The 20,454-nt window shown below is 33.9% G+C and overlaps 1 protein-coding gene and 1 long non-coding RNA gene across 2 annotated transcripts; both read right to left on the minus strand.

The window, feature by feature from the left end:
- Positions 1-1,980: 1,980 nt before the first annotated feature.
- On the minus strand, positions 1,981-3,639 carry LOC132058056 (uncharacterized). Its single transcript, XR_009415173.1, has 3 exons — positions 3,345-3,639; positions 2,366-2,440; positions 1,981-2,214 (listed from the first exon to the last, which is right to left on the minus strand). It is a non-coding gene; the product is annotated as an uncharacterized LOC132058056 (long non-coding RNA).
- A 6,927-nt stretch (positions 3,640-10,566) lies between these two features.
- Positions 10,567-16,039, minus strand: LOC132055294 (linoleate 13S-lipoxygenase 3-1, chloroplastic). Its single transcript, XM_059447029.1, has 8 exons — positions 15,529-16,039; positions 15,145-15,425; positions 13,763-14,003; positions 13,339-13,665; positions 12,775-12,968; positions 12,250-12,551; positions 11,873-12,139; positions 10,567-11,591 (listed from the first exon to the last, which is right to left on the minus strand). Exons 1-8 carry the CDS (start codon positions 15,899-15,901, stop codon positions 10,838-10,840), a joined length of 2,739 nt encoding a protein of 912 aa, XP_059303012.1. The 5' UTR covers positions 15,902-16,039; the 3' UTR covers positions 10,567-10,837.
- Between the last annotated feature and the right edge of the window lie 4,415 nt (positions 16,040-20,454).

A 20,454-nucleotide genomic window follows, 5' to 3' on the forward strand; every position in this document is an offset into this window, starting at 1 on the left:
TTTTTTTTTTTTAGCCGTATTCATGAATACAACAATTTTTTCTATCGTATTCATATTGGTTTGTTGTATTCATGAATACAACGAAAAAACCGAATACATATACACCAATAATTACACAACTACATCATATTTTTTGATATGTATACAATGTATAAATGCCGTATACAACATAGATACACCAAAAATTTAACAAATACACCATATTTTCCGGTATATATACAACAAATACAAACGAAAAATATTATATACACAATAAATATACAACAAAATAAAGCAAAAATCAACTTTTTCCAGTATCCGACCGAAAAAATTCCGGCGAACATTCACAAAATATTAGACTCGACAATGTTCTTTTGTAGTAGATGATTCCTTTGAGTAGTTTAATTAAATATGGATGGTGTACCACAAAACAAAAATGGATGGATTCTCTCAGTACTATTCACAAGCATAAATATTCCTTCGGTTTTTGAAAGTTTTCAAGAAACCCATCCATTGGAAGTCCGGATCATACACTTGTCATCGATCCTATTAGAATCAACACCATGTTTCCGTATCCGACCGAAAAAATCCGGCGAATACAAATAAAATCGTCACCACCGTGTAACTATCCCGTCACTCCAACAGCTTCTCGCGCGGCCCAGATCCTACGAGAAGGGATATCCACGTCATCGAAGACATGTAGTGTGAAGAAACAGATCGAGGGTAATGGAAATGGCGTAATTTTTAGAAATGGGCATTTCGCCGAGGCTCCGTGGTCACTGGCCTACAATGAAAAGAGGGAAGAAGGGGAGAGAGATGGAGGGGTCAAAAAGCGAATAAATGCAGATTCTATTTGTGTGTGTGTATATATATATAGTTACTAAATGTTATTAATACATAAATGTTTGTTATGAGAAGTAATTAAGTTAAACTATAGCTACTAAATGTTAATACTCACTATATGTTTGTTATGTCATGTAATTAGGCCTTAATACTAGTGGCTCTTGGCCCATGCTAAGCCCGGGCCTAAATTTAACTTTAAATTTTTATCTAAAAATAACTTATTATAAAATTTTCCTTTGCTCGTAATAAAATAATTTGTAGTCATACAAATTTCTTAGACATCAAAAATTAAAAGTCTTAATTTCTTCTAAACTTTATCCATAGTCAAACAGTGTTATACATAATTGAGATGAGGCGAGTATTAAATGATTGGTGTACATGTACCCATTAGCCAAATTGGTAAGATCACTTGCACAAAATGGCAGTAAACATCACTCCCCACTCAATATATCAATAGTTCATTATATTTCACAAGAATTTCATTTAGACATCCGAATTATAACTTGCTCCAATTGAAAGACATCACCTTATAATGTGATCCTATTAGACAATTTCGATTCAAATTTTTAAAAAACTTTTGCGTGTGCTAGCATCTGTTAGGTAATTAACAACATAAAATATGACATCTTCTTTATTAAACACAACAACGTAAATCAGGACATGCCTAATATTTTATGATTTGTTGAGGTTAATGTGTATAATTAAAGGAGGAGACATATTGACATTTGAAAACGCGCAAAAGTATTTTTCAAAATTTGTCGTTACCACGTATTCAGATGTTCAATTGGAATAAGTTGTAGTTCAAATGTTTAAATGAAATTTAGCAACAACTTTAAGAGGCTATCGATGTATTAAATTAAAAAAATTTATAGTAAATTAAGGTAACGCCATTAAAATTAAATGAGAAGTTACGTCTGTGATTTTTCTAATGGGTTTCAAGCCATTTTTTTAGGTCTTGCTTGGAGGTGGGGTATGCTTTTTTAAGATTTCACCGTGAAAGAAGAAAGAGGAAAAACAAATTGGCTATTGGACCTACTGCCATACGTCTAGAAAGACAACTTCAGCAGCCATGTGTAGCCACTTCATTGCATCAAAAATCAAACAAAATTACTATCCTACCCCTGTGAGGACGACTAAAAATCCAAAACCTGCGTTTATATACAGTAGTAATTAGAGAATATGTAAAGTAATGCCTGATGATTAGAGAATTTAGACTGTATACAACAAAAATACTTATAAACAACCTATCGCTAAGATGATTCGAGGAGGGTTCAAAATTAAAAGTACATAATTTAAATCTTATGACCACTAATTACATATAAATAAAGGTAGTTGTACAAAAACAACTTAATCATGTCTCGGTATATTTATATCATTGTCATTCTCCGATTGCTGGAAAAAAAAATGTAAATTAACATCAAGTTCAAGGGGAAAAAGAAGAAAAAGTTAAAATCAAAACAATGAAAATTGGAAACAATTGTCTGCCATAAAATCTCAATATGATAGATTAGCAGGGAAAAACAAATAGTAGTAGGCAACATACCACTTCCCCGACTTCTAAAATAATGGTGCAAGAATGAATGTGTCATTTTGCATCTTCTGTGCATCGTCATCGTCCCTGATCAATATGAGATATGTATTTGTTCTTTATCTTCATGTTTTAAATAAAGTATTTTCTAAGTAAAAGGATTAATGGATTTAAAGGTGATTTAAGTTACAATTGACTAAATAAGTAATGAGAGTTAATTCTCAAAATGAAGGAAAAAGTCGAGTAAGTAATGACAGTTGAAACTCAAAAAGAAGGAAAAACCTCATCGATTCGTTCGATATTGACTCAAACTGGAGTCTATAGGCACTCTTTTTCCCCCATAAATAAGGAATATATATATATATGAATGTAGGCATTCTACACAAAGAGCGAACTAACATGAAGCAGAAGCAAAGCCGGAAGTGATGAAGAGAACCAATGAAAGAAGAAACGAAAAGGCAAGGTGAACACAACTAATCATCGAAAAATCAGTTTGGGTAAAAGGAAAGTAAAATAGTTAGCGTTATTATATATCGAAGGAAAATTAAGCACTGATGATTACCCAAAATATTATTGCAGTACAATCGTGCAAATGGGAGACAGTATTTGAATCAAAGCCAAATAAAGTTACATCAATACTTATCTAAGTAAATACATTGCACTTCACAGAACCAAGTCCCGCAAAATACAATATAATCTGAGATCTGGAAAGACGGAGAAAATTCTGAACAATTATTCCTGGCAGGTCAACCATACATGTTGTGTATAGTAGCAGATCCTAAAGCATGATAAACATTGAAGAGTAAACACGCACAATATTACTTTATGTTTCATGAAAGATGAGATAATAACACTATTCATTAACGCATATTTATCTAATAAGTATTATCTAATACATAAGTGTATTTTACAATTGACTTACATTATAGAAATGTAATTTGTCCATTGTAAAATAGAGGTAAAACAGAGAAAAGTAAAAAATCGAGAAAAATACCAAAATCCTATATTTTTCCTCCTCCGACCACGGGCTTCTCTCCGGTGGTGTAGCTTTATTCAAGTAGAACACTTCAGCCCAGGTGTTTTATCCGGGAATTTTTTTACTGGATCTAAGTACAATCATTGTCAAGAATAAAACACAAACATACCGATGAATGAAAATGGCTAAAAGTCGGCGTAAGATTAGATTTTGAAACAAAGAAAGGACTGAAATTGACAGAAGGAGGAGAAACAGAGAAGAACCAACACTAACCAAACAAATTTGAAAGGAAGAAAGAGATATTTACCTTGGTGAGTAACTATGACGAAGGGATGGCGAAGGGAGGAAGAAGAGGGAAAGAAAAAGGCGCTATAACAAAGGGGAAGATGAGAAACGTCTGGGAAAAGGAGGAACAAGCGTCCTTTTAATTTTTGGGGAATAGAGGCGACTGTTGAATACCCTAATTTCCTTAATTAATGACGTTTTTAAAAAAATTTAAAATTAGGGAAAAATTATGTAAAAAGAGATAAATGCAAATCCCGTGAATCTATGATGCCAAGTCACTTCTTTGCATGCTTTTATATATATATATATATATGATATAAATTTTCAGAGAATGGTGTTTAATTGACTAAGAGAAATTGTCGGACTTAAAAAAAGTAGCTTATAAGTTTCAAAAAAATAAATAGAAATAGCCTAACTTATTTTTTTTGGCTTATAAGCTGTTTTCACTATGTTCTGCTTTAGATAAACAAGTTTTAAATGTACAATTATTTTTTGGACTTATTTTAAGCACAAATGGTTTTAAGTGGTTACCATACATTTAAAAAAGTCGAAACAACTTATGTTAGAACAAGAATGATAATAATAAAAGAAATAAAAATAAACTTGTTTTAGAGGCACGAAGACGTTTTCTGAAGATATTGAGTCTTCCCACGAGCAAACGAAGAATAAATAACAACTCTATCTTCGATTCAACTAAGCCACAACAAGTAGCATTCAAGAAAGTTGCTCTTCTATTCTTGAATTGGTGATTTCACCTTTGATCAATGTCTCTAAAGTTTTAAGAGGAAATTGTTTTCTTCAAGTGCTTGCCTTTTCCAAAAAGAACGAAACACTATTTATAGGATAAAAAATTACATAACATAAAAGTTTTCATTAAATAGATTTAAAATAGGTTCATGAATTTTTTCTTAAAATACATGCAACTTTCAAGAACCTAAAACGTAAAATACTAAATGAAGAATGTATCTTCAAATTCACATTCATTTAGTTTGAAAAACTTTGTCATATGAAATGTTTCAAAATTAATTAAAACATTAACTTAACAATCCCCCACTTGTTTCAAGAAATTTTGAAAATATTTTTGAGACATTAATCTAGTAATATGCATCAATAATGGTGTCTTTTGACTTGAACCATTAGCTAGTGAATACATTCTAAATCATTGACTACTTAGTGAACGAATCTTGAATCGAGTAGATCATTAAATGAAGTAGAAAAATTTCCACGCACATTACTATGTTCCCGTGAAAATCGTAATCCTTCGACACCTTACGCCTACGTGTCCCCGAATCCTTAAACTAAGTGCTTTAAGATTTCCCCCCCCCCGTTAAAAATCTTATTGAAGCGCTCCACTTCGCACTTAGCGCGGGAATTCATCAAGAGTAACTTTGCATACTCCAACCAAATAGTCTACGAATTCATTAAGAGAATTTAATCTCATCCTCCTTTACAAGAAAGTGTCAGTAAATCTATCAAGAGGGTTCCACACACTCCAACCGATACCGTTTATAGACTTATTAAGAGAATATAATCTCATCCTCTACAATAGGAATATTGGTAAATCTATCAAGAGTCGTCATACTAACTCCAACCGAGATCGGTCTTATAGATTTATTAAGAGAATAGAATCTCAACCTATGCACATTTACTCACTCTTTGAAGAAATGGAATTTTTATTACGTGCTCCACAATTGTAACTTTACTTGTTTTTCCCTTTGAACCTAAGATTACATCATTAGGCAGTAGTTACCATAAAGTACCATTAGTTTACAACAATGCTTTATTCCCATCCCTTTACAAGTTTCCATTACTAACTCTTTGCCTAATCCTTTAGACAAAGGATCTCGCTAGATTAAATCTAGACTTCACATATTGAAGTGATATTATGCCATCCTCCAATAGTCTCTCACATGATTGTGTTTCGAGACGAACTTGCCTCGATTTGCTATTGTAACAATCACTTGAAGCCCGAAAAATATAGCTTTTATTATCACAACAGATAGTCAAAGGTGGCATTGGTTTACTCCACATAGGAATATCTATCAAAGATACTTCGAAGCCGCCGCCCTTTTCTCCAATGTACATAGCTATAAATTCTGACTCCATGGTCGAGTGAGCACACATGTCCGCTTCTTTGATTTCCAAGAGATCGTCGCTCCTACCAAAGTGAAAATCCAAGCGTAATAGATTTAGAGTCATTTGGATCGAATTCCAAGTAGCATCACTATAGCCTTCATTAATCGCTGGAAAGGTAGAATAATGTAGGCCATTATTAATCGTGCCCCTTTAGATACCTTAAAACACGAATTAAGGCATTCCAATGTTCAACTCCGGGTTACTAGTAAACTTGCTCAAAGTTCCTACCGCATAACCAATATCCGGCTCCGGTACAATGCATGGCATACATAAGACCTCCAACAATCCGAGAATACGTCAATTGATCAAGAACGTCACTAGAGTTTCGCACCAGTTTGATGCTGTGGATCAACGGTGGTGAGGAGTGTGCTTGTCATCAAAATGACCAAACCCTTCGAACTTTCAATATAACTTGTTCGAGTAAGAGTCAAAGCATTAGTCGATCTCACAATTTTAATGCCCAAAATTACATCGCCTTCTTCCAAGATCCTTCATTTCAAATCGAGAAGCAAGAAAATGATTTTGTTTTTTAACTCTTTCAATATCGCTTCCAAAGATCAACATGTCATCCACATAGAGATGCATTATAACTCCGCAGTTTTCTTGAAATTTACCGAATATGCATATATCGCCACCATTGATTGAGTAGCCATTAGAAATCATGACCTTTCTAAATTTCTCACGCCATTGCTTGAGCTTGTTTTAATCCATAAAAAGATTTAATAAGTTTACAAACTTTATGTTCTCGACTGTCAGAATGATGAACCCCTTCAAGTTGTTTCATGTAAACTTCTTCATCTAGATTCCATTCAAAAACGCGGGTCTTCACATCCATTTGATGAATTATCATATTATGAATCGCTGCTAAAGCAATTAAGAGCCGAATAGATGTCATCCGAGCCACAAAAAAAGGTATCAAAATAATCAATATCTTTCATTTGAGTAAAACCTTTTGCTACCAAGCGAGCTTTGTACTTATCTATAGTACCATCAGATTTTAATTTCTTCCTAAAAATCCATCTACAACCAATAGGTTTACACCCCCTCAGGAAGATCTGACAAAATCCATGTATCATTCGACATGATAACGCATTTCATCATCAATAGCTTCACGAAAGGAGCATCATGGGAAGATACCGTCAAAAGATAACTTTCAGATATTTTTCAACCAAATAGACTTGAAAATCAGGTCCAAAGTTCTTCGTGGCCGATCTTATACCGCGCCTCGTATGGCTTTTTCCACGACTCAACCGTTTTCCTTTTAAGAGGAGATGTAAAAGAACTTGCATCTTGTTCTAAAGATTCTTTTTGCTTAGAAATATATTCTCAAAAAGTTAGCATGTAAGGATTCAATAATTGTAAAGGCGAGGATCAAGTCTCAAGATTTAAGAATCTATAAGCTCACGGTCCGAGAATAACCAATAAACACACAATCTACTCCCATAGCCAACCTTAGCCAAATGTTGATCCGGTAATCTAACATGAGCCAAACAACCCCATACTTTAAAATAATTTATATTTGGCTTTCGTTCTTCCAAAGTTCATAAGCGGGATGCCTCAAGTTTCTTGGAAGGTATTCGATTCAAAATACGACAGCTGAAAATAAGGCTTCACCACAAATTTCCAGGCATACCAGATCCATAAAGCATAGAATTAACCATTTCTATGAAAGTCCTATTTTTTCCTTTCTCATACACCATTTTGTCATGGTGTATAAGATGTAGTCAATTGTTTTTCAATGCCTTTCTTTTTCACAAAAATCAATAAAATCTCGATTTTAAATATTCTCCACCTCTATATCGTATCTAATTGATTTAATCTTCAAACTCAATTTATTTTCAACTTCGCTTTATATGTTTTGAAAGACTCAAATGCCTCATCTTTTGTTCTTAATGGAAAGACATATGTATATCTTGAAAATCGTCAATGAAAGTGATAAAATATCTCTTACCATGACGTGACAAAACAATCCATCTCACAGTACATTTGGTGGAATTAATTCCAAAAGTGTGGATGTTCTTTCAACCGTCTTAAAAGGTTTCTTTGTTATCTTGCATTTACTACAAGTAAGACACTTAGTAGTATGATCTTTTCCACAACCTCAATTAATCCATTTTTCACCATAAGTTGTATGGATCTAAAATTCACATGACCAAGACGTTCATGCCATAAATCTAGAGACTCCACAATATAAGCGTAAATATTTTCATTATCAATATTGAGTTTGAACATTCCATTTGTAGCATAGCCTTTTCCAACAAATATGCCATTTTTAGACAAGATAAAATTTATTCCGCCTCAAAAATCATTCTAAAACCATGCTTCGAAAGAAGCGTACCTTCGACACCAAGTTCTTCCAACTTTAGAACACGCAATACGTCCATTAGCGTGACTATCTTTCCGAAGTAAACTTCAATTCAATAGCCTTTTCCCACAACCTTAGCAGAGGATGAGTTTCCCATATACAAAACTTTATCGTCCCCCACTAATTCATAGGTCTTGAAAGCATTTCGATCACCTGATATATGACGAGTTGCGCCCGTGTCTATCCACCATTCCACTTGATTTCCTGCTACAAATGCTTCTGTAACCATTGCTACAAATTCATCTTTTTTCTATGGTTATTTGCCTTTTCTTTCTTCTTTTCGCCTTTAAGAATTTTACAATCACGCGCATAGTGACCAAATTTGTGACAAAGTGGGTAACATTCAATGACTTAGAATCGTACTAACAGCGCGCTGAAATTCGTACTTCTCTTTGCCTTCGGAATTTTCTTATTACCGCATTCCTTTTGGTTGATTTTTCTTCAACCATATGAGCTTTCATGACGGTTCCTTCAAAATATTATTGTCACGATATCGAGTCTCTTGTTCAATTTGCAAATGTTGCAACAATTGCTCAAGAGTCAAATCTTCTTTCTTGTGTAAGAGTTTGCTTCGTATTCTTTCCAAGAGAGGAAGGAAGTTTCGGACAATAGCACCAACATGAAAATTTTCATCAAGAACAATTCCGGCAGATAGCAATTTTATTAGCTATAAGTTGGAATTCTTGCACTTGTTCAAAGGATTGACTTATCATCAACCATTTTGAACTCCATATAGTTTGAAACAAGAAATTTCTTTGAACTCGCCTTTCCGCCAAATAGATATTTTGGAGAGTGTCCCAAATATCCTTAGCAAATTTGCACTTGGTATAATATTGATCATAAAATTTGTTAGACATTCCTCCAAGAATATAATTCTTACATAAATAATCATCATCTTTCCACTTGGCAATTTGTTCTTTAATCAAAGTAGCCTCGTCGGTTACTACCCCGGTAACCAGAGCATTAGGACAAGGTTGTTCAAGAACATATGCCAACTTCAATCTTCTTAAAAAGAATTCCATCTTTCCACGCCATCTAGGAAAGTCTTTGCCATCGAATATTTCAAAATTAGGATTATAAGAGATGGAACACCATTTAATGTTGATGTAGTAGCCATAGAGACAACTATCTTCAAATTGTTAGAACAAGAATGATAATAATAAAAGAAATCCAAAATAAACTTGCTTGGCTTAGAGGCACGTTAAGACGTTTTGAAGATAGTTGGAGTCTCTCCCACGAGCAAACTAAGAATAAATAACAACTCTATCTTCGGGATTCAACTAAGCCACAACAAGTAGCATTCAAGAAAGTTGCTCTTCTATTCTTGAATTGGTGATTTCACCTTTTGATCAATGTCTCTCTAAAGTTTTAAGAGGAAATTGTTTTCTTCAAGTGCTTGCCTTTTCCAAAAGAATGAAACACTATTTATAGGATAAAAAATTACATAACATAAAAGTTTTCATTAAATAGGATTTAAAATAGGTTCATGAATTTTTCTTAAAATACATGCAACTTTCAAGAACCTAAAACGTAAAATACTAAATGAAGAATGTATCTTCAAATTCACATTCATTTAGTTTGAAAAACTTTTGTCATATGAAATGTTTCAAAATTAATTAAAACATTAACTTAACAACTTATAAGCCAATCCAAACGGGCTCTAAGGTACGACACGTAGCTCCACCCCTAATTCTAACAACCAGCAGTATTCTTCGGTTGTTGGCTTTAATTCTAACTTCTAAGTTGTGAAAGGTACACTTGATTGGTTATTATACTGTTCTGGAGTTGATGGGATCTTACACCCTCACTACTCACTAGTCCTTCAAAAAAAAAAAAAAAAAAGCTGAGTCGTTGGGGGCGGGAGGCGGTGAAGCAGTAAAAAAAGACCATTTAAATGTCCTGTCCAGTGTCCACAACCTAACATAAGCAACAAAATATTTTGGAACATAATGCACATGAAGCAGCCCAAAAATTAAAACGATGAGAGATGGTCTTGTTTAGTGTTCTGTCACAGCGAGAATGTAATAATTGAAACTCATCACTACCTTTCAAAGGAGTACTAGAGTTTTACATAAATTGAGAACTTATACTATGCAAATTTGTTATCTGGTCTATTCTTGTTTCACTAACTTCGACTATGAGAACATAATTAGAGAATTAATCTTTAGTTAAAAGCTTTTTTTTAATCCTTCAAAAAGGAAAAGATAATTTATCGCAAAATTAATCCTCAATCTGGCAACCCTTTATAATTAGTAGTACTCTTCCACTTAGTAATCACTTTCTTCTGATTTTCTAAAACGTTGCGACGAGTTTGGAAAGTAGATCTTCTCTTTGGATCTCTGGATACCTTCGTCAACAAAATCGTGGACGGCTTTAAAAAAGAGAATATAGTTCATGTTTTGATGTTGCTCGCATAAATTAAAGATGTGAAGTACATTGCAATAATTCAGGATATAAAACAACCTCAAAGCCGTTAATCATAATATTATAAGACTTTGCTTGAAGTGCCTCTTGTATCTACACATAATTACACAAATATTCTAGCTGGACTTAAGCTAGTACTAGTAGCTAATTTAATGTAATGTGCTTACAAAAATCTGTAGATGCAAACATACATCTTCATAGTAGTATACATGCAGAAGACTCACCAGTCTATGTTATTTATGGACTTTATAAACATTGGTTATATATGCACTTAATTGCATCTTACAACGATAATATATACTCATATTGATATACTATTGGGAACACCTCTACATGTTACTCCAGGGCCTGAACTTGGTGCCAATAGTTCATATGGTAACACACCAGCACCACACCTATTTCTTAATTTCGTATCGGCATTTTTCTCATCAATCTCCTTCTCTATTCTCCTTATTTCCGCAGAAAATTCGTAGAAGGCTTCGACGATCTCTGCATCTCCGGTCCAAGTAGACGGTTGATGTCTCTCTCCTAAGTATTCCTCGTCCGGGGAATGAGTCGATAATGTGTCCACGACGGCCATGAACTTTGTTGCTTGTAACAAACTTGGTAAAGCCGAGAAAAAATATTTTTGTGGATCGGCTAGAAAAACCGCGTACTCAGGATCATTCTCGTCGGGGATTAATCGACGCATGAGTGGGGGCCGGTTGGGGACGTACCCACCGTATAAGATGCGGAAATTGAATAAGAAGATCTTGGCCGAAGCCAACCAGATAATGGTGGTGAGGATCGAAATGAGGTCCTTCGGAGTGGCTAATGTGGGCCACCAGTCCGCATTGCGGAGGTCAGCATGGCCCACGTTGATGGACTCAGCGTACCAGGCTTGAAGCTCCCTGTCATTGCAAACTTGGGCCGAGTCTGGGTAGTAGTGGTTTACGTAATCGCGAACCCAGCCCTCGATTGCGGCCCATATCATAAGCCCATCTGCAGCATAAGGATAGTCTTCAATTAGAAGTTTCAGCCCATGAGGCTGTGTTGAGTCCGGTACTGCGATCCCTCTGCATTTTGAAATATGAGCAAATTTTGTTCAGATTTCCCACTTATCACGCAATAATAAAGACTACAAACAAAAATCTTATAATTTGTGGATTTAAAAGTAATATTAACAAGTTCCTTAAAAGTTAACAATGGATACTTTTCTATAGCAGCGTGGATGCTAAAATAGATAAGATGACAAGTAATGTGTTAGTATCGGTTAAATTACGTTGACGGTGTAGTTTTTTTTCCAATGTCATTGTATATAGCTTAAACTTTTTATTAACTCTGCATAAGTTTATACCTTCTGATAAGGTCAGCGGGAAGGCCTTCCAAATCGAAGCGCCAAAAATTCTTATAGGCAGCAGCACTCATCTCCATGCAATAACGGCCAGGAGTAAAGCAAGCCTCGATGACACCATCGGCACTGATCAAGCTCTGGCGAGCCAAGCCGTTAATTTCTAGTGTGTATCTCATGTGTGGATCCAGAAGCTTATAAATTGGATGCATTGCACTTAATTGCCTGTGTGCTGCCAATATAAATGGTTCCACGCACGCATGTGTACGCAACCTGCATAACCAAAATCAGTTAGTAAAATTCATCCAGAAAATAACTAGTACTAGAAAGGTAAAATTCTCTTATATATCTATATTAACTCATTTTTTGAGTTAATTACTTACCAGTGGTTAACAAGTTGATGAGCACCAGCGTCGTTAGAACAGACGTGTGCTTTAGCCAGCTGCCACACCCAGTTACCAGTGGCACAAACAGGTGGTGTGCAAACACGTTTGGATCGCGAACTTGGACCCGTTTGAGGGAGGCTAAGCTCAATGGCAATGGGCTTGAGAGTGCCTATATCAGACAAGAAAAAAATGGTGCGTGTCGCATATGCTTTTCGTCCATCAAGGGCATTAATCCGGTCAAGAAACGGCAGGTAAATATCGTGATAATCCACTATAAAAAGCCTATTTGCATCCAAAGCCTGTTCACATCAGAAATGAATCATTTTTAATTAGTAAGTATTAATCTAGATTTTGACCTGCTACAAACTACTAAAAACACGCGAATTTCTGACGGATGTTTCCATCCGAATACTGTCAGAAATCCCATCAGAAACATTTCTGACGAGCCAATTTCCGAGGGAAACATTAGTAGGGTAAAAACGTTTTACAGTGTTTGTATAAGTTGACTCCAATTGTATTTACCTCTTGAACAGTCATGCCATTGAGATTACCAAGAATGTGCTCCTCTTTTAGGGCGGATTCTTGAGGGCCGTAGATCTCAGGATCAAGCTTGCTTACTGGTGGGAAAACTTGAAGTCTTTCGATGGTTACTGGATTCACTCCTGCTATTGCTTGTCGAGCAAATTCATCATCTCTTAACCATGCAAATCTGTCCTCTGCAATGTACAATGATTCAAATATGTTAATTTGACATCAACACTAACTGCACAATAAGTTTTACAATAGCCATATTTCATAGGATTGAACTTATATACATTGACAGTGAAATTTTCTTTCACTATGTGTAACTTAACATGTTCTAGTACGTTGAATGGGACAAACATTGTCGCCTCACAAACTCTTTATAGGAGCCTGCCAAGTAACTACTCCACTTATTATCAGTCGTTACTTGTATTTATTTTTTAGGTGACGACATGATAATGTGGCAATTTTTGTACCAGTCAATGTACAAAATTTAAACTCTATGGTATTTTCATAATGCAATATGTCTTGAAAAAGAGGATAAAAATGGAAATGAGTAATTACTTGAAAGTATCTTTGGCGTGTCATATTTGAGCAGATCTCCTTCTTTGATACTGCTAACAACCTTAGGCAATGGAAGCTTTTTCAAGACCTCATCTTGAAGACCAAGCTTCAAAAGTAGCCCTTCACTATAAAGGCTATCAATATCCGAAAATCCCTTGAAATCATGATTATTGGAAGAAATGCTGGCCATTAATGATGGAATTAAGTTATGGAGCACAGCTTTAAGCCTCCCAGTTGAGAAAGCATTCATTTTAGACTCCTCAAATTGTTCATCTCTCGGAACATACGTTGGATTTGGCTTCTCAACACGGCTCTCCGCACTCATATCTGCACAAAACATTAATCAAGCGACACCCAAGGTAAGTTAGAATTACAAATTTCCATTAACATATATACACTGACAGTATAAAGAAGATTAACTGACCTGTGTCGGAAGGGACGCGACCAGTGCGACAACGTCTTGGGTAGGGAACGTTGCCGTTTCCCCCGAGTTTAGGACGAGCAAAATCAATGCCCTTATCAGGATTGCCAAGATCATTGTATATGTCATAATCATATATTCTATCCGATAATTTTCTGACTCCTGTTCCATCGCCTCTTAAATCTCTTAGCTCCCTTTCTCTTAATGATTTGAGTCCTGCTGGTGTCTCATTGGGTAGATATGGCTGTGAAATAATTGGAGTAACTTTTGTTAGCTTTTATTGACAGTAAAGGAAAATTGCATTTGATGTTGCCTTATTTAAACACATTTTATTTGTTACTTTAAGACCTCTGTTGTTAGACATTTTTCGCTTATCGAAAATCATTTTGACTAAATTTAAAGGCTAAATTACATTAAAAAAAATTTATATAATTTTTTTATTACATAGGGGGTAGGGAAAGGGGAAATAGGAGAGGGGATTATAAGGTGGAGAATTGAACCCTCATCAATAAGGTGAAAGTTCACGTAGTCAATCAACTGAGCTACTAAGATCCCCAAATTAGATTAGATCAGTTCAATACTAATATTAGAATTTTGATATTTAAAAAATATGCGAAAAGTACTATAAGCTGACAATTATTTTCAATATGATCAAAAGATATGTTTTAAAATATTGATCAAAGTTCACATCGTTTGGATCTCGGGAAACGAAAAATATCATATAGGAATAATAATTAAGTAGTGGCATCATTTGTGTTACTTTATATACACGTTTACATTGGGTTTTTTTTTATTTTGAAAGTGGCTTTTCCGATTTGCTCATCAAACGGTCCATGGCTGATTGGGTTTCTTCTGCTTTTAATAAAATAGGGATAGGGATAGAGTATAGAGAAAAGAACAGCAATATTGGGCACTAGGGGGCATATAAAAAGACATTACGTGCATTTAACTCGTGGTTATGTTGCCTTTCTTTAGTGTGCTTCTTTTTTCTTTCTAAATAAATATTCTCTTTGCTCCTTTTGATGATTAAACTATTAAACCGAATCTAAATGAAAAATCTTATTTTTATAATAATAGTCATCTTTTCCGAAAGTTATCATAAAGTTGTTAGTTTCCGTATTATGCTGTACTTCATATCTTATCTTTGGAAATTCCTCTTGATCAATTCAAATACGGTAGTCCCTTCTGAAAATTCAACCTAAGACTACTTTCCACACATTCACACGTAATAACCACGGAAAAACGAAATGTCAAACGTTAAATTACAAAAAGAATGAAGAAATTATTATATTGATAATTTATAAGAGATGATTAATTTGTTATTACTATGATAATTAATTCAATTAAAAATTGAAGTAGCAAAAGAAAACAAGGAAGCATCATACCTGATTAGAGAAAAATATTCTTTTTCCAGGATGATCTTTTTTGGGCTGAACCCATGAATTACAGGGGAAATGAATTGGACCACATGCAAACCCCTCTATTGTAATACTCTCCAGAAAGAACTCTTGTTGGTGCTTGTTTGTCACAGTGATCGCACCTGGGGTTCCAAAATTCGAGTCCACCACGAATTCTGCTGTGTAATTTACTCGTTCTGTTTTCAAGTTCGATTTCTTGGACCAGTCCTTCAACACTGCTGGATTGCTCTTCTTCGGCCCTTTTGTATCTGAAAAAAAAAAAAATATATCAGTTTAACACTTTATTTATTGAAAAGCCAATTTTTAATAAGAGACCTGTTCAGATTGTCGATCAAAAGTGTGATCACTTACTTGGGTCGATGTCAGTGCTGATGAGTTCTAAGGCGACATTCCTTCCGATTTTGTCAGTGAAAGCATCAAGATGCTTCACAAGTGTTTCCTTCAGATCTTCCTTGTTCTTGTTCCTCACTGTAACTACAGCTCTAACTTTGAATTTCACTGCCTTTTCAGGTACAACTTTGATCAAATTTTCACTTATAGCTGCAATGGGACTCCGTCTCAATGCTTTAGTTGTCCTTAGATTCCTTCTTCCTCGGTTTACCCAAACCTGATTTTGATTTTCTTTCTGATAGAAATTGGAATTCAAAAGCACCTTTGATGAGTTAACAAATGATGATGATTTCTCCAATAGGGAAATACCCATAATTTCTTTAGCCAGTGCCATAATAATTTCCACTCTTCAATTTATGTTGCAATATATGATGCTTCTCTTTTTTTCTTTTTTTTTTTAATTTGGGAGAGAGAAGAAATGGAGGATTTATTAGTTAGAAATGAATGTGTTTTTATGGAGCATAGTGAAATCTATGAGGAGGGTATATATAAAAAGAGGGACAAGTTGAATAAAAAATTCTGGTTAATCGTCCACACGTTTTTGATTTCGTTCATATGACTAGTACTAGTTAGTGGTTGCTTTCACCTTTTTTTCTGGGCTCCTCTCCTATAATAATGTAAGTGGGGTTTCATTTTAGTGATTTAGTGCAAGCTTTTTCACATGGTGGAATTTAGTCAAACCGAGTTGTGAGTTTCACAGGAAAACACACGGTGCTGGAAGCCAAGAAGAAAGTGGGAAGAAAGAGAATTTCTCTCTCCTTCACTATCTTTGATTTGTTTTGGTTAACAATTTTTGGCAAATGGTCGTATTTGTGGTAGTACAATTCCACATTGAACAATTTACTTATGTATCATAGACTTTGGTCTAATATTATCCTTCTATTAGAAAAAAAAGTTATGTTTTTTATCGTTGATTTGTAATGAATTTTCAATATGTGGTTACATAAGCTCAATGGTTTCTTTTCGAACTTTGTATATGTATTAAAAAAATCATTAAATATTTATAAATATTTGATTGTGAATGCGGTTATTAATCAGGGCCGGCTCGACAATAATGGCCAGTAAAGCAATGGCTTGAGGCCCCAACTTTTTAAGGGCCTCGTTTTTTTTTTTTTTTTAAATTCTCCGCTTTTACTATTTTTATTAGGTAATTCTCAGCTAACGCGCATCAAGTAACCTCAATAAGCTTAAGGTAAATTTCGGTAAAACTTTAGATGATTTGGAATTGTTACATTTCTTCAAACCTGCAAATATATGATGAATGATTTAAAAAGTCTTGATGTTCGATCAATTTCGTCTTTTACATATTTTTCGAAACGTACTATTAGTTTATTGATATAATTATATTCTCAATATTGATTGATCTTGTACAAAAAGATAGAATTGTTAATTTGGGTACAATGTACTCATTTATTTCAAGAATTTAAAGTTATCTAAAATTATCACAAATTTAAATTAATGGTAAGTTTAAATAAGTCAGACCCATGAATATATGATACAAAAGAATTTTGACTAAAACTAAGTTAATGATTATCTTGATAGGAAATTGCTAGGCACAATCTTCTTCCGATAATCTTTACCCTTCAAGTCATTACTTGAATGGTAGCATTAGTTTGATTCTTTGGCTAATAACAAAATGCGAATAAGGGGGGGAAAAAGAGAAAAAAGCAAGACAGACAACTAAGAAAAAGAAGACAAATAGATTGCATGTAGCAGTAAATAATCGTGATTTACTCTCCTAAAACAAAGCTCAATTGTTAATTTAAAAAATGCATCTTCAACGTATTAATATTCTGATAAAAACAGAGTCGAGACAACTGAGGGGACATGAGTAAAAACATCATTTTAAAGATTTAGCGTTTAGGAATTGAGTTAATCATTTTTCACTGTTGGAAAGAACTGTTATTCTGGGGAGGAATGAAATCTCTTGCCCACTTACAATTTGAATAGGAAAAAATGATCTGGGAATGAATGACGTTATTAAAGCTTGTAGTCGATACATCTCTCATACAAACACTTTCATGAGACATGAATATATAGTTAACAAAACGAACATATGATTTTGAAACGGAAAACTCCTCGAAGTTGTTTGAATATATAAATAATACCAAGGACAAGGTGAACTTCTCAACTCAAATTTATCAGTAATTATGGCGGGACCAACTAATCTTTGCCAAAGCTTTTCTGCAATCAAATAACTCCTTAGAAATTAGAAAAAAAACCAAATAACATTTGCTCATTTGATTAGATATCTTCATATTTTTGGAGTAATTCATATTATTTGCATACTTCTGTATGATTTATAGTTTATTATACGTTATCAATGAAGTATATTTAAGTTTTATCTACTAAGAAATTCCAAGAACTATTAGCAATTAAAAAATCAAAATTATTTATGACATTGAAAAATTTAAAGTATTATCAGTTGTAAACCCATTTGATACTGTTTGTATGAAAGCTTGTTATTATTACTTTAGATATAATAACAGAAATTAAAGGAGGAAAAATTGGTAGGTAATGTAATATTATTGAAATAATTCAAATTACTCTCAACAAATGATTTTCTTGCTCTAAACCAGAATATTATTGGAGTTAGTGATGTAATAAGTGATGTTTTCTATTTTTTTTTTAATCAAAATTTTAAGTTACATGATCATATAGAGTAAAAACATTTGCTCTTTAAATATCATATAGCCTGCTGTAACATGTTATTTTCTTGAATTAACACATGACATGTCAACTTAGAAATATCGGCAAACTTTCAATGCATATATAGATTAATGCCTCATTAATTACCTTTTAAATGTCTAATTGAATATTTGTATTTCTTGGCTCTACTTTTAAGATGCATGACTTCCAGCCTCTTCGTAGTCTATAGCCTTCACGAAATACTTTTCTATTTGTGAGAGAAAGTTACTCGTTGATAAACTGAAATCTAGATAACCTTTTCGCTAAAGCCTACAACACGAAAATGTATGTCAAATTATTGGACTAAGACTAATAGTAGAAAATATCTTTGTGCATTTACTTTGGATATCCAAAATCTAAAGTTGAACCTTCACGAAAGACTTTTCTGTTTGCAAGAGAAAGTTACTAACTTTTTATCTAAAGCCTACAACATGAACATTAATGAATGTCAGACTGAAAGTCGAAAGGATCTTTGTGTATTTACTTTGGGTATCCAAAATCTGAAGTTGAACCTTCACGAAATGCTTTTTTGTTTGCAAGAGAAAGTTACTCGTTGATAAATTGGCTTCTAGATAACCTTTGCGCCAAAGCCTAATCATTGAACTAAGACTACAAGTAGAAAGGTTCTTTGTGCATTTACCTTGGGTACCCAAAATCAAGCCGAACACTGTAAATTGTTTCAAAATATTCAAAGGTAAAAGTGTTTAACTTTGTTTTGTTTGGGGTGGCGGGGGGGGGGGGGGGGGGCGGAGGGGAATTCGGTATGATAAGAATAATTTCATAATCAAGTAATATACAAAAACAAAGAATGAAAATTGAATTAAAAAAAACTGTAAAATTTCTAGAGAGTTTTACCGTATGCTATAACGATTCTCTCCATAGCGACATTGGGAGGGAAGAGTTCATGTCGTAAAGAAGTCCAAATTAAGAGAAGTAAACAAATGTGATGTTTGGGATAAAAACCTAAAGTGGTTGTTCTATTTTCTCAGCATATTTGATGATTACTGGACCTTCAAAATTTTGATTATCACAGTTATTCTAAAACTTGTAACCATTCCATTATGCCGTTCCATTGTCTTTGTTAAGGCAGCCTTTTAGTCGTTGTGAAAGGATGCAAATTTCATATTTTAATTTTTTTTAAAATAAAGTAAAAAGCAAAAAAATGACAAAAAAGATAAATGCCTTTTTAAGCTTTTGAGACGTGCCACGTCAGCGGGCCTAAGTCCTGCAATTATATATTTAATTATATATATATATATATATAAAATTAAATATTCTAATTTTGTACTATTGTAATACTTTTTTTCATGCGCCGAGGGTCTATGAGTAACAACCTCTCTACCTCCCAAGATAGGGGTAAGATCTGAGTACACACTATTCTCTCCAAACCCCATTTGTGGGGATTACATTGGGCGATGCATGGCGGACCCAGGATTTTGAGTTCGGGGGTGCTTTGAGTGCTCTATTAACTATTTATATCTGTTTCCTTTATATTTTCTATACGTATCTATACCGTCGCATCGAGTTCAATGGGTGCTAGAGCACCCAAATTTTGCTAGTGGGTCTGCCACTGACATTGGGTATATTGTTGTGAATATGCTAATTCCAAAAAGAGAATTTTCTTTTGAAGAATTAATTAAATCCCAAAAAGGAGCTCTTGATAGCTATATTATCAGTTGAAAAGGATTTGTTAGAAAAAAAATTTATTAAAAAATAGTAGTTAATGACTTCACATCTAAAAAAGTTGGAAAAGTAGACTTTAAATAAAATATATATATATGACGTTCTTTCCTTTCTTTTAAAAAAAAAAAAATTAGGGTCTCTCTGTGAAGTTTGGCTTTAGCCCCCGATGTTGTTGAGTCAGCCCTGTTATTAATGTATGAGGTTTCTACAGGAACCCATCAACTTCAAATATGAATTCGTCTCTGCATTTATCATAAGCATATCGTCTTGTATTTGACCCTAACATTAACAGAGCTTCAGCATAACATTGACAAACTTCATGTGTCCAATATTTTTTAGAAAAAAAGGTCCAAAGCTTCCCAAAACTTTTGAATATGGTTTTAAAATATCGCAGATTTGAAGCTCTATTAAACTAAGAAGTCAAACGAAGAACAAAATCGCTCAATTTTTTATAATACAAGAGCAATTTGACCTTTTTTACCTTTTGTTGGTGATAATACAATAATATTACAATTA

The sequence above is a fragment of the Lycium ferocissimum genome, chromosome 5, assembly GCF_029784015.1.
Source record: "Lycium ferocissimum isolate CSIRO_LF1 chromosome 5, AGI_CSIRO_Lferr_CH_V1, whole genome shotgun sequence".
Lineage (NCBI taxonomy): Eukaryota > Viridiplantae > Streptophyta > Magnoliopsida > Solanales > Solanaceae > Lycium > Lycium ferocissimum.

Bases quoted from the DNA above. Each gene is read 5' to 3' on its own strand.
- LOC132055294 (XM_059447029.1), bottom strand. From the start codon at position 15,901: ATGGCACTGGCTAAAGAAATTATGGGTATTTCCCTATTGGAGAAATCA. The intron at 14,004-15,144 runs GTATGATGCTTC...ATTATTTCACAG, and splicing joins GAATATTTTTCTCTAATCAG to CCATATCTACCCAATGAGAC. The intron at 12,140-12,249 runs GTAAGTAATTAA...TTGGTTATGCAG, and splicing joins CATCAACTTGTTAACCACTG to GTTGCGTACACATGCGTGCG.